We start from the raw sequence: 15,592 nt of genomic DNA on the forward strand, positions 1-15,592 counted from the left end.
GATGAATATATCATCCAAAAAATGGTAGTATCCCATAATATTTTGCTAAAATGTAGATTTAAATACATATTGTTGTTCCCAGTATAACATAATAATGTTAGCGTATATGGGAATGCACGCTGAACCCATAGCCACCCCATCCGTTTGGTGGTATAGATCCCCCTGGAAATAAATATAATTATATCTCAATACTAATTCCATGTTTTCTAATACTAGTTTGAATTCATCCGTGGTCAAAAAATCAAACTCCACTAACATTTTTTCAAACCATATAAGACCTTCCATGTGGGGTATTACCGAGAATAAATCCTTTACATCTATGGTAAGAAAAATAATATTGTCCTTGAAAAAATCTGAAAATATAAAATACAGCATGTGAATGCATTTCACTTCTAATTGTTAAAAATAATATATTGTATGTATTGTAATTTAGATCATAACTACTACTAACAGGGCATAACATCAAAGCTAGTCAGATGTGCAATGCCTCTAAATGTGCTGACAAGACTGGATACATTGAATGAGCTTGAATCTGTACTCAGACAGAATATGTATTACATATTCCCTGTAAGTGCAGTCAGTATGTATGCAATGCAGAGCAGAATTTTAGAACCCATTCACACACACACACACACACACACACACACACACACACACACACACACACACACACACACACACACACACACACACACACACACACTGCAGGCTTATCAGAATACTATTTGAATAAAGTCAGTGGCTGGTAGTTCATCCCTGCTTCTGACTGAATGAAAACATAGGTTCATAGGTAAGTACTAGGCAATTAGTCAACAAACCACCACAAGCTTAGGCAAGAAATCATATTAAAAAGTTCCCTCCATCCTTAAGGAGGGCAACATGAGACAGACCAGTGGAGAACATGAGGCTGCCCATCCAATATTTAAGTTTACCTTGAAGTTGGCAAGGATGCTACTTTGTTTGATATACAGTGAAAGTTTGTTCCAAAGGTGAGTGACACATTAAGATATGAAACTATCATGCCGGCATATGTTATTTATCTGTTAATGAAGGTTTAGATCCTTTATCTGAGTATATGTGAAACCATCTGCCCTGTGAAGGAACAGAAGGTTAAAGAGGGTCATCTCTCTTCATGGCTCGATAGGCATGACACAGATCCTTACAGAGGAGCTATAAGGGACTGAGTACAGAGGCAGCACTGCCAGTCAGTCCTTCTAACTGAGATTTTGAGGCAAATTATCTCAAATCTATGAGGTCTCTCAAATTAGTTGATATTTGACAAATATATGCCAAAAGGGGCATTATATTCAGTAACAGGTCTGATGAGATATGCATAACTAGGAATTAAGACATATTTGGATCTAGAGGAGATGTCCCTGGAAATTAGGTTAGCCTGATAGAATGCATTCAAACGACTGCACAGACTCAATAATCAAAAGGAATTATCAACAAAAGTGCCTAGATCCATAACAACAATATCTGACTAGAGGGGTATGCTACCTGCATGATATGAGAACATGTTTTCTTTGCCAGAATCAACCATCCTAAATTGTTCACATTTAATTTGAGACAGTTGTTTTTGCACCAACTGTTAACATGTTGGAACAATTGTAAGGCAGTCAAAAATCAAGTAACAACACTCAATATATAGTTGTCTGCAAACTTAGATAACCATAGACTATAAGCACTGGCCTGAAAGTCTGAGAAACAGATGCCAGTTGGACAGGGCCCAACACTGAGGCCTGTGGTATAATATTGTTTGTGTTTAGAAGTGCACCTAGAAACAACAAGTTAGCCACCCACAACATGACATAAGGATTTATATTATATTTACAAGTCTGTCAATAATATTTTTAAGGGCAATAGTGTCACGGGCCTTGGCCAGGTCTAGATATTCTATACGAAGTGTGTAACTGCTATCCAGTGCTTTGGTGACTTTTTCAAAGAAATTGATGAGGTGAAAGATACAGGATCTTTCTTTACAAAGCCAAATTGATATGAGCCCAGGTTTGTCAATATCTGTATTTGTGAGGTCTTAGATAATAAATTCCATTGCTGTACATATGGGGGTTTTGAGGCTAATGCAACTATAATTGCCAGGGTTTGTGGTTTAGCTGCAGACACACTTTTATAATGGCATTATAAAGACTATTTTCCAGGCTTTGGCAAGGTAATTTGTGCAGAAGTTTAGATAAAAAAGTTAAGCTGAGGTTCAACTAGTCCATATTTGATGCTAGTTATCAGACAACCTGGTATGACATTAGTGCTCATGCATGAGATGCTCTTAGCTTTTGAAAAGGCTTGTTCCATAATAATTAAAGGGGGTGGCTAGAACTGTGGAATCTGTGGAATAGTTGTAACTGTGGGTGGAGTAAAATTTGTACTAAATTTGTTAGTTAGGACATTAGTTTTTGGCTTTGGGTTAGTGCAGGCAGTATCGTTGTGGACTGGCTCCAAACATTGTTGCATGTTAGGTGTTAACTTCCTGATAGTTCAAGAACAATCTACAGTTATCTTAGGTTTTGTGGCACTTCTAAGCTTATATTTAACTTTGAACATCTTTTAATGGTTCTCTTAAACTTGTTACTAGTTTGTCTAAGTGCACTCTTAAGGTATATAATTTCTCTACATGGACATTCCACCAATAGGGATTTGTTTTTAAATTTCTCATTATATTTGCCACTTTTCTGTGAATTTGACTATATGGAATGCTTCCATATAAATGTACTTCATAACACTTGAAAGAAAAAAAAAACTCAAATTACAAAAGATCACTCTTAACAAGATAGAAATTCAAAAAAATGCCTAGCCCCATGGCACATCCAGTACCCCCTGCTACTTATTTATATTAACTCTGAGATTGCACAACAGAGGGGAAAGGGCAAATTTCCACTCCTCAGTTTAGAAGGGACCTCCCACAAAATAATGCTAACACTGTGATCATGAGTCTTCAGTCACTTCTGCCAGCATTACAGACATTTCTTATTTCAAATGTTCAACCAAATTAATGGTTCCTTTCTTATTTCATGCATCATTTAATTATTTTAATTTGTATTTTTTTATTTTCATACAATTAAAAATCAACAGCATGTTATCAACTGTCATATTACTGAAAGCAGTGCTGTGTATTTAAGCATAAACTAAAATCCCAGTTTTATTGCTACACTTTTGTGCAATATGAATGAAAACATGATAGGAAATAATATTCAAAACTCAGCTGTTTTCAGGAAAATGGATTTTAAATTTACCCAACTTCTTTTTTATGGAGATTAACTGAGACACAAAGGGGCAATTTTTTTTTCAAGTAGCAGAAACAAAAAAAGCTACAAATCTTCTAAATATTTTGTTGCCATTCACTGATTTGTTTGTGTTAAGATCCTAACTACAAATAAAATCTGGCTTCACTCACCTTGAAAACTGATTTTATACGAAGAATGTCTTGCTTCAAAGCGAAATGCTCCCTTCTTGTTCTTTTGATACTTTCTTTCGATAGCGGCACTCTGTACAGGTATTCTTTTTCCTTGTAAATCCTGCAAAGCAGAATTAATTGCACCAAGGACAGCAATGAGATGTATATATTTTTTTGCTAATCTATGTAAGTGAAAATTTATTTTATGTTCTGCATTAATTGTAAGCATTTTTAAGCAAGATATTTACACACTGATGCTATAAAATTAATATTTCAATATAATTTCTCATTGTGGAACACATTGCAAAAAAATTGACTCCCATGCTTCACACTTCTTCTTCCCGTTCATATCTATTGTTATCTTCTTGCAGCTATGTGATTAGAGCTCTCACAATCTCACGATGTTCACTTATTGCAATGGTTAGCTAACAAAAAGATCTTCTTTAGTAATTCTTCATAACATTCTCCTGACTTGCAGGTTTGCCTGGTATCTCTATCTAGACAATGTTTTGTGATGCCAAATATACAAATAAGTACCATAAATATGAACGGAAACACAGAACTGGACAGGCTGACCAAAGATATAATGGAGGTCACAAATGGAAAATCCGAGGTACTGAATTAATACTTTGCTTTAGCCTTCATAAAAGAAAGCATGTAAAGGGTGCCATGGTGTAAAGAATGTAGGACTGAATGGGAAGGACAGGGGACAGATACTGGGCTACAGATGGAGATGTCAGAGATGGCACTGACTGCTCCTAACTAGAATAAAGCACAAGGACATGGTAGGCTTCTTTCAGAGTCCTTAGAAATGTGACTAGTGTGCAGCAGACCCTTGATGGAGATCCTAAACATACCACTAGCTAGTACAGAAGTGCCAGAAGATTGAAATGTACTAAGTAAAGCCTCCTTGTACAATGGAGAGGGAAGAAAAATCCAGGAAACTGCAATATGTTTAACTTAATAGCATTAGCAAGGAATTCATTGAAAGAATCATGAGAAAAAGGCTGTTAGTGTTTCTAGAAGACAGTTATCTCCTGGACAGTAACCAGCATGGGTTTATACTTAGAAGTAGTAGTCAGTCAGATCTGGCCAGTTTATTACTGGGTTACAGCAGACCTTGACAACAGAGTACTCACTGATGTAGTCAAATAGAACATCAGCAAGGTCTTTAACCCTCTCCCACACAGGAGGCTGATGCATAAACTGAAGGAGCTAAGAACAGAACTAAAACTAAAGAACTGGGTAGCTGCATGGTTGAAATATACGCCAAGCAGGAATGTGGTAGGAGAAAAAATGTCAGCAATTAGGAAAGTGATGAATACCATAGGGAGCTTTCCTAGGTCAAGTACTCCTCTATGTGTTTTCCTCAGACATATCTGAGGGATCAAATCCATCAGTCTCTTGTACTGTGATTTATTTTCCCATTAAATTGGTTTGTGATTTATTTTAAATGTCAGAGCAGTGTCTCTGCATTGTTATCTTCTCTGATAAATGAACATTGACTCTAATGTAATATGCATAATTCTGATTTTTATGGCAGGGTGTGACCTGGTCTTTTACAATTACAGGGTCACAGTCTCCCCTACACACACACACACACACACACACACACACACACACACACACACACACACACACACACACGCACACACACACACACTTTATCTGCCTCTGAGGTGTAAAATCATATTAACCATCAGAGCACCACATTTTTTCCACACTGGCATTTTTCAAGTATTTTTTAACCAATCAGAAATAAATTATGTACTTCCCTTTCTAGGTACAAGTAGACATTTTAAGTACTGCATTTAACATTAGTAACTTAACATCTCATTTGTCAGGGCTCTTGCCAGCCTGAAAACCCTCAAATAATTGCAAAACCTGTCTTGGTATTATAAATTAGTAAAACAAATGGAGCACCAAATGCCACAGATAAGTATTTTATTAAATGTTAAGCGCTTTCATTTCAGGTTGAATGGAACTTCATCAGAAACAAAGTATATATTCACTTCCCCCTTTTTAAATACCCTTAAAAGCACCAAACTTTCAAGAGTATTTAAAGAGATACACCCATAAACACATAGTCAAACTCAATATGTGCATCCTTTTGTAAAAATATAAACAAAACATTTAAAAAATAAGAAAGTAGAAAATACCAAATGACAATATTCAGAAAGTGTATGTAACAGTCCACCAATAATAAAATTAAAAAAAAAATCAAAAAATGATGTTACAATTATGAATTATAAATTATAAACATGCAACTTTAGCTTTTAAAATATGTTTCATAGAAATTAAATGATTTATTTCTGCTGGAACACTGGCATTTAACAGCAGTTGCCAGTAAATCCCCCTCTGTTCTACTAACAACTCCCAGTCACAGTCCTATTTGAGTATGGCACTCTTTCAAGTATAGTGAAAGCAAATTGTCTAAATTCTTTACATTGTTGCTTATATTGCATTTTGTTTGTCTTGCCTGGCATTTAATGTCGGGAAGATGGTTGGTCCTTTGAAAGCAAGGATGTACTAACATATTTATGCCATTAACAAAGTGAATAACTTCAATGCATTGTATAAGCATTCTGTTTAATGTAAAAATTTAGAAAACCCTGTCCCCCCTTTCTAAGATCCTAGAAGACAGTATCCATAAGCAACTACTTCAATACCTCTTAAAAATTATCTCCTATCCCCAATACAACATGGTTTCTGACCAGATCATAGAATCACTACAGCTCTCCTCAACTTTTCTGACACTATTAATAAGGCTAGAGACAAAGGAAAGTTTATCTCTTCTGTTTTTTTTAGATCTCTCAAAAGCCTTTGCACCGTCACATGAGATACTTTTGACTCAAATGTCCTCTCTAGGCATTTCCAAACCAACTCTTCTATGATTATGTAACTACCTCACTCAAATGGCTCTCTTCTCTCTCTGTCTCCTTTTCTCCTAGTTAAAACAAGTGTTCTTCAAGGCTCTATTCTTGGTCCACTGCTCTTTAACATTTTTATAAATAACCTAAATACCTCTTCTCAAGCTTGCCTTAATCAGTCTGCAGATGACTCAACTTTCATCTGCTCATCTGATAACCCACTGCAACTATAATCCATGATACAAGATGCCTTCAACTCAGATGAATTGTGGCTATATAAAAAAAATTACTTAATCCCAAAGAGACTAAACTACTATTATTTTTCCCCAAGTCCCATGCCAGTGCTAAAAGTAACTTCCACAGTACCACTCTAAACAATACAGCTAATGAAGTTGTTATGCATACCAAATTGCTTACAGTCAATTTAAAGTTTGATCTTCACATACAAAACTGTATAAGAAACTAATCAACAGCTTGGTCTGCTATATACAGAGCAAAACATTTCTTATTCCTTCTAGTAAAATCACCTTAGCTAACTCATCTTTTACCCTCTGTTCTGTATGCCTCATCTATTTTGACTAACATCCAGATCGCTCTTAAATTACAACTGGAACAATACTACAATATAATAGATAGATTTTCACTAACCTGCTGTATAAAACTCATCATTGTGCTGTATTACATGCTCTCAGCTGGCTAGAACTCCCACATCAACTAGCCCATACACAACTTCTTCTAACCTATAAAATACTATATAACCCCTCTATCTGTCCTTCTATCTCCTCATTACTTAATTACTATCTCCCAAATCACTCTCTGTTCTCTCAAGACAAAAACATGCGGGAAATCTATAAACCAAAAAAGGTATGGGACAAATCTATACTCAAACTGCATAACCAACTATGGAACTCTTTCCCAAATTCAGTCAGAGGTATACCTACCCTCCATATATTTAAGTCCTGTCTCAAAGAGTTTCTCACTAAGTCATGGCTATGCTCATACACCTCAACCGTATGTTCTATATTAACAAAAACGTCACATTCATACTAACCAGTCTTCATGCTATCCATGCCTTTCAACACCTGCCCCATCCCCATTCTTATGGGGCACTTGTATTTTTCCTTTTGATATATTTTTTAATTTCCTCACATAATTGACTATACTTCTAATACTTTTGTATATACTGATTGTCATATTAATTGTCATTTTTTTATTATTATTTCATCACTGTTGTCTCCTCAGGCTTTATTGTATCCTATGTATTCTACTGTCAAATTGCATGTACATATGCTTTTTTAATTACATTTATACTAGTGTTTTATTTGATGTTATCTAACTCTGTGGAGCTTTTCCCCCAGCCACTGCTGAAAATGTATATTCATTACCCATTTGGACTTTCCTGGTAAACAAATGTCCATAAAAGTGCTAGCTGTGATTATTACTTTTTGTGCTTTAAAATGCAACACATTTAAATCATGTTTTTATTATTTGCATTTTATGATTAATTTGATACTGGAATTTGCTTTTCAAAATTCCAGCTACCAGAATTTTAAAGTAAGAAGCCTGAAGATTGTCAAAAATAATAAATAGCTTTTTTCAGTGTGGGGCTTCACCCCACTGCACCTCAGGATTTCTTAGCTGTTTTAATGAAATGTCAAAGACATATCTACCTGAGTAAACATTTCCTGAATAATAGCATTATCACAGCCCTTCAGTAAAGAAAATCTTATTTTCATAACACACACACACACACACACACACACACACACACACACACACACACACACACACACACACGTAGAAACAAAAGCCATATCAGTAGGCAATCTACTTTATTATTATTACCACTGAGTTACCACATTTTTAGAGATAACATTAACTGCTATCCTATTTTCATATTAATAGACTTTGTATTGTGCTCTTCACAATTCTGACCTTGTGACTCCTATAAATTACCCTTATATAATTGTTACATGTTAATCCTAGATTAACTTTGTACATTATTGACTTTGAACCTGGCTGTGCCAGTGGAATTTCAATGACATCAGTTAGTCAACTGTAAGTACAGTTTTTAAACTATTAAGTTTATTTAGATTGTTATTGCAAATCCACTTTTATGACTGCAGAGCATGGACAATCCATGACATTGTCTCCTTTCTTTGAAGGTGTCTTCAAGTTTATGTGTCTCAGATGTGACCTTCCTATTGGAGCAGGTGTAGGACATTCCATGTCCTCTGTTCAGAACAGTGTAACTACTTGTCTCCCCTTCACTGCAGCGTTCATATGTTATATGGACAGCACCACTGCATTTCATTAAAAATTCCATGTGCTCTCACTCAGTCTGGGATGGAGGTAACGGACATCTGTCTGTGATTTGACACTCCCCTGTTGATGAGAGCATGCTACGATTGCCATTTTGAATCTGGTATTGGAGGGTAGGTCTGGAACTGGCTTATATTATGTTAGGTGACGAGCATGATGTCAGCAGCTCCACTCAGTTATGGAATTCCCCCAAAATTTCCCATGTACACAACAGTGTACTGTATATGACATTGCTAAAGACCCAACTCTTTGTTTTGCTGTTCCCTTATCAACCTGTCTATGGCTGAAGTGGTTGTAGCCCCAGGCGAGTGGGGTAATACTGGGGACACTGAAGTTAAGAGTGATTAGGGCAGAGAGCAGCTGATAGTCATCTGAAGGGTACTCAATGGGGAGGTTGGCTAAAAAAAAACAAAACAAAAAAAACATTCAATGTGCCTTGTATTACAAATCATGCACTTCTACTTTCAGTTATTTCATTTCTCATACATGTTGATAACATTAATAATTATACAATATGGGTGTTAAGAGTAAATTTACATTTTGAATGCTGCTATTTTTAGGTACCATTGTGCAGTGAATAATGCACACTTTTGTAGTTAGAGTGAGCATAAAACAAATCTTTAGTCTATGTCTCTTTTCTTTCACAGAACACATTTTTGTACTCAGTGCTATATTTTAGCAAGTTATTCTGCTTTTAATGTTGTTTATTTCTTTCATTCATGTGAGGGATTCTTAATATATGCAAATGTTTTGACAAATTTACTGACTGCATTAGCCTAGGAATGCAGATGGACCAATCGTATTTGCACTCTGTCAGCAGCTTCCAAGAAGGACAGATGGCACTAGTGTATTTGAGTAGCTCCTCTCTGAGGGGTGCTGCAACCCTTAAACTATACTGATTCCTACACATTATTACATTGTTGGTTTCCTGGAACTGTTTTAGCTGAATTACATCCAAACACTACAAAGTTATTAGCTCATTTACAGCTATTTGTACATCCTTAATGAACATAAACTGCCTCAGAACACTAGGCTCTGTCAACAGGACAATAAGAAGCATCTTTTACATGATACATCATCCTATTATGAGGAGAAACACCAATACCGAAATGTGAGACTAACAACTGCAGATCACATTACAACTGCGAGAAATAAACCGCACACCTCACATTGTTTAATAAAAGCTCTCTAGACACGAATACAACTACTTGTTTTGTTTCAGTATGCATAAGGAAAACAAGTGCATTGTGATCAGAAACACATCAGTCTTGAAAGAAATGAATAATGTCATGTTATGAATTATCACTAAAACAGAAATATGATTCTTTAATAGTTTTAATGAAACGCAGAAAACAATGGGACATTTTCTTTCTTTGACTCAGCTGGGTGTCAACCTTTCAGGATGTACTCCAATTAATGTTGTAATAGTCCAAAAATAGCATGTGGCACAACTGTGTACCTTATCTGGTAACAGAGAATGGCTTGTTACAAAAGATCTCATGATGTTGGTGTTTGTGTGTCACATGTAAAAAACAGAAAATAAGTTCTATTCATGTTTGTTACAAATAAAAACGCAGAAGATATGTTCAGTTTTGTAAAGTCTAACAGTGGATATAAGCAAGAAGAGCATAACAAACCGAGTTTTCAATAATACATTGAGATCTTGCTGAAAGAAAACACTAGTGACACGCCCATCAAAAGAACAGTACCGCAGGTAATTCTGCCACTGATGAAAGGGTTATATAATTGAAACTGCCAAGATCAGTGGGTGGGTACCCAGACCAGTAAACACAAACAGTCCTATTGGAAACTACTTTACCAGTGAAACCGGATTATTAACTAGCTAAAATGTTTCAGAAAAAGGTCTTGAAAGATCTGTGCTGGCTGACATAGCACATGAATGACATATCTGAGTCTCATGCATTTGGCAATCATAGTAAATGGAGAACAAAGGAAATTGTTATGGTGTATATAAGGAGCCATGCCTTGGCCTCCTGTGCACTGACTGATCACTGCCATAGGAAGCAGCCACACTGACTAGTCACTGCCATAAGAAGCAGCCTGGAAGAGCATAGTTAGAACACTTTCTTCACCAAAGTTAACTACAAGAGACAGTCCATGCTAAGAAGAGTCAAGTACATTTATACACCAGAGATGGTGTAGACATTTTACCTTTGACATATATAATATAACAAGATTTTTTAAGGTCCTTACAGCTATCAAGTACCCTACGTAGGGCTGTACATGATTAAATTAATCATATGCAGTTTAGAAATACACGCCACAACGTCCAGGTCAAAATCTTTGGATAGGATTCAGAAAACATTGGTGCATTGTGCTAAGTGAATTTGCAAGATGAGTGAACAAGGGCAGGGTGTCAGCAATTCAGAACACCCAAAAAGGCTTGTTGCTTTGGAACACTACCTGGGTTTCACGATTTTTGGAAATTATTGTGACTGAGCTCATGAACGAATTTTTAAGACTACTAGTTTCTCTGTTTTTTTATTTTTTTCCTCAACACTCATGCTGGTGAGGTTGGAACTAGACAGATTCCTGTACTTGTTCATTTATTTATTTATTTTTTTACAGTTCAGAACACCAAGCTACATGGGCCATGTTATATGCTAAAGATTATATAATGAAGCACTATGTATGATAATGAGGTAAACAAGATGTCCGAGTGATTGTAAATGTCTATATGCTGCTCACTGATGCTGCACTTACTTTAGACTTGAACTCTTCCATGTGCTCATGTTCACACACAGTGGTGTAACCAGAAATTTATATTTTGTACTCAAACCTCATACTGTTGCCCCCACCACCCATCCATTATTATAAAAATGTACTCAACCCTCAAAATGTTGCCCCCTTCAGAAAGCAGTACACAATTTTTAGCTGTTCCCAAATATAAGCATAAAAAAGTATTTTAAGATATGCATTCCTATCATTTAAGCATGTTGGTACAGTTCTATGCAACAGACACTAGTTTAGACAGTTCTAAGCATTTTGTGCTGTTACAACCATAGCATTTCTAGACAGATGTTTAAAAAACTGTACTCATTTGAGTACACGGAGTATGTCTAGTTGCACCCTTGTACCAATTACAGCATGTGAATATGCCAAGGGTTGTCATGCCATAGTAAATGTTTACCTGCAGGAGGGTCTTACTGCAGCTGCTTCACCCTACAGTGTGTGATGTTGCCTCTGGACAAACCTATTTCTACTGATATTGAGTGAATTACCCAAACAGCGACATTCACAATTTCGACTAGAAATGGTTGACTTGCAAACACTGACACGCTAGTACACATGCACCGAGCACAATCTTGGTGCATGCAAAACATAACTTTAAAAAATAGCATAAAACATTTTTTTTTTTGTAGGGAAGCAAGCCCTCTGCACCTCCCATAGCCTTTGCTAATTATATATACTAACTCTAAGATCTCACAATATTGGGGAAACGGAGTATTTACCAACATCAAGAACGATCATCTGGGTAGTCAACTAAATAGATGTCGGCCACAGGGGGATTTGATGATATTAGGCTCCCCATATATGTATATATATATATATATATATATATATATATATATATATATATATGTGTGTGTGTGTGTGTGTGTGTGTGTGTGTATAGGACTTCCTTGAGTTGACTGAATGTCAGTTTGGTCATTGAGCAGCAGGGGTGGTGCTTAATACTGAATGGACGGATAGACAAATGTTTAAAATGTTGAGGAACTGTTTCATCATGAAATGTAAGTGGGATTGGAGGAGGCGAGAGCATATGTGTGTGTGTGTGTGTGTGTGTGTGTGTGTGTGTGTGTGTGTGTGAGGGTGTGTGTGTGTATGGTCATCAGGATTAGGGTCAGGATTAGGTGGAAGGAAAGGTTTTCTATGTTTGTATGCGAGTGTGTGTATTTTAGGGATAAGGTCATACTTAGGTAAAAGCGTAGCTGTAGTGATGCTAGTGTGTGTTTGTGTGTCTGGGTGTGTCTTGTGTAGTGGCAGTGTTACAGGAAGGTTTATCTTAAGTTAAGATGTAGGGTTAGTGTGGGGGGAAGGAGCAGGGTTAGGGTTAGGGTAAACACCCATGACTTAACTTAAAGAAAAACTTTCCTGTAACGTACTACTATTCAGTCAAATTTTGGGCTAGTGCTATAAGGGGTTTTATGTGAAGATCAGGAATGGAAATAGCCTTCCTTTCTCAATCTTTTGTATGTTCGATGTTTAGGGTGTTCGGTCTTCCATATGTTTGAACTTCTTCATGCCATTTTTTAATCACAACATTAAAAACATTCAAACATATTTTACAGACAGCAAAAGGTTGACATTAAAAATGTTGACCAAAAATGTTAAAAAAAGACACATTGACCACAAATATTACATGGTCAGGTATAATCTCAGAACTTGCAAATAAAGCACAAAGTTTTTGCAGGGGTGCAAGCCCCCTTGCACTGCCCATGTGGGGGGGCCTCCACTCCCACTAATTATATATACCAACTCCAAGATCAGGTGATACCTTGGAAAAGATAAATTCCACAATCCCAGTATTATGTGGATCTCACACCTCTGTCAACAGCTTTCCTGTTGACCAAACATGTTGTTATTAATACCATTCAAACCAATTTAAGGGGAACTACATATATAATATAGCTATATATGTACTATATATCTATATCTATCTGTTTGTACATACATATGTGTGTGTGTGTGTGTGTGTGTGTGTGTGTGTGTGTGTGTGTGTGTGTGTGTGTGTGTGTGTGTGTGTGTGTGTGTGTGTGTGTGTGTGTGTGTGTGTGTGTATAGTTTATATACAGAAATACTGTTAATGCATGAAAAGCTATCACCAGGCTGTGCATACCCATAGAAAAAACATCTAATAAAGTACAAAGGGCAGGGTACAATTGTCATGATTTGTACATCGGACGAAATGCAGTGGAAGAACCATCACTCTGGCTAGAAGTCTGAGCTCTAAACCTTTTTTTCAGCCTCCAATGCCTAACTGTGTGACTCTGAGAGAGTCACTTAACCAGACACCGCTCCAGGGCTGTGTCTCAGAAAAATCCATGGAGATCAGTGCTCTACCCTGGAAAACAAACAAACAAACAATGCAATGAGGCTGCCTGCCTGCCTGTCATGCAAATTCACCTGTCTGGGCATGATGGTTATGCTAATTAGGGCTCATTTGAAAACACCAACAAAAAAAGTTTGAACATTCACAATACCGAACAAAAACAATGATGAATGAAATAATTTTGAGAAAGGAAAACTATTTGTTTTCCCAGTACTATCACTAACACCCCTACAACACTAGCCTCAAATTCATCTGAAGAGTTGCAGTGTTATGGGAACATTTTTCCAAAAGTAAGATATAGAGCTGGGGTTGAGAGAACTGGCAGTGTTAGGGTTACAGTTAGCACCATTACTAAAAAGGGCAGGGGGTTCTGTACCCCTGTATCACCTTAATAATTGGTGCTTACCTTAACTCCAATGCTGCCACTTCCCTCAGCCCTAATCCTACACCTTCCCTTCATAAAAACCTTCCTGTAACGTTTTCACTACACAAGACATTCTGAAACGCACAAACATTCACAAGCCCACACCAACAACACAGCAACTATCCCCAACCTAATCCTGACCCTAAAAGTACATTTGTGTACACTTACATAAATGTAGATGTTCGAGTGTATTCACTGTTGCAGGCATCACATTTGGGCTATCTGCCGGCAGTAGCCCTCAGTCGGCCTGATTATCAAAGTCTTAGGTCCTGCGTCAGTTGCTGTCTCATCAGGTAGTCAGGGGTATAAAGCATGCAGCCAACGCCATTACATCAGTTTTTCTTGCCCCAGATGTCAGGTGCCCCCCTAATGGGAAGCAATTTTATATATATATATATATATATATATATATATATATATATATATATATATATATATATATATATATACACACACACACACACACACACACACACACACACACACACACACACACACACACAAGGTTATACCTCCAACAAAAAAACAAATACACCAAAAAGCTTTTAAGCATAGTAAAGGAGAGTAGAGGTATAGCCAAAAGAAGTCAGGGGGCTGGTGGGAGGGTAACCAGAACTGCAACAGTGAATACACTCAAACATCTACATTTATGGTAAGTGTACACAACTGTACTATGTTCTTCATGTTTCACTGTTGCAGTCATCACATTTGGGTAGATTCCCAAAGCTAAGGATGGGAGGAGGGATTTAGATAGCATTAGGACCAGCTATAAGGCTCAGCAAGACTGCAGTGGCAAAGCCACCTCTGGATTTAGAGAAAATTAGTAGATGGTAATGCTTGGTAAAAGTATGTACAGAACTCCAGGTAGCAGCTTCTAGGATGTCCCTGGTAGGGACACTTCTGAGAAAGGCTGTAGAGGTAGCTGCAGCCCTGGTTGAATGGGGTCTAATCCCCTGAGGGATAGGTTTTCCATGGTGCTTATAGCAGAAATGAATGCAATGGCTTATCCATTTAGAAATGGTTTGCTTTGAAATAGCCTTCCCCTCTGCCCCTGAAGCAAATGCCACCAGCAGTTGTTCAGATTTCCTTTGAGGTTTAGTCCTGTCCAAGTAAAATCTAAGTTGTCTGTGCACATCTAAGGAGTGCAGTATCCGTTCCCCTTTGTTCCGAGGATTAGAAAAGAAGGTTGGCAAATGAATGGACTGATTAAGAGCCACACTGGATACCACCTTGGGCATGAAGGAGGGATTGGTCCTGAGGGGACACCCTGTCTGCATGAAAGATAATAAAAGGCTCCACTGCCATAAGGGCCTGTAATTCAGATAGCTGGCTCAAAAGGAGGAAGAGTGAGTTTTTCCAATACAAAGTTAAGGTCCCAGGCTGAAGTTGGGGCTCTCCTGGGTGGTCTTAAGTTTTTGGCCCCTCTGAGGAACTGCTTGAGCAGTAGATGAGAGAAGAGGGGTGGTTCTGTGTTGTAATGAGCTGAAATGTCT

General features: G+C 37.2%; 1 protein-coding gene across 2 annotated transcripts in view; it reads right to left on the reverse strand.

The window, feature by feature from the left end:
• The window catches only part of LOC122815322 (protein mono-ADP-ribosyltransferase PARP12-like), a 289,865-nt gene that overhangs the window by 95,832 nt on the left and 178,441 nt on the right, over nt 1-15,592 (reverse strand). For both annotated transcript variants that reach the window (XM_044087735.1, XM_044087736.1), the window contains one exon: nt 3,410-3,530. In XM_044087735.1, coding sequence (XP_043943670.1) covers nt 3,410-3,530 — 121 coding nt within the window. The remainder of the gene's footprint in view (nt 1-3,409; nt 3,531-15,592) is intronic.

This window comes from Protopterus annectens, chromosome 11.part0 (genome assembly GCF_019279795.1).
Source record: "Protopterus annectens isolate FY-2018-M chromosome 11.part0, PAN1.0, whole genome shotgun sequence".
NCBI lineage: Eukaryota > Metazoa > Chordata > Ceratodontiformes > Protopteridae > Protopterus > Protopterus annectens.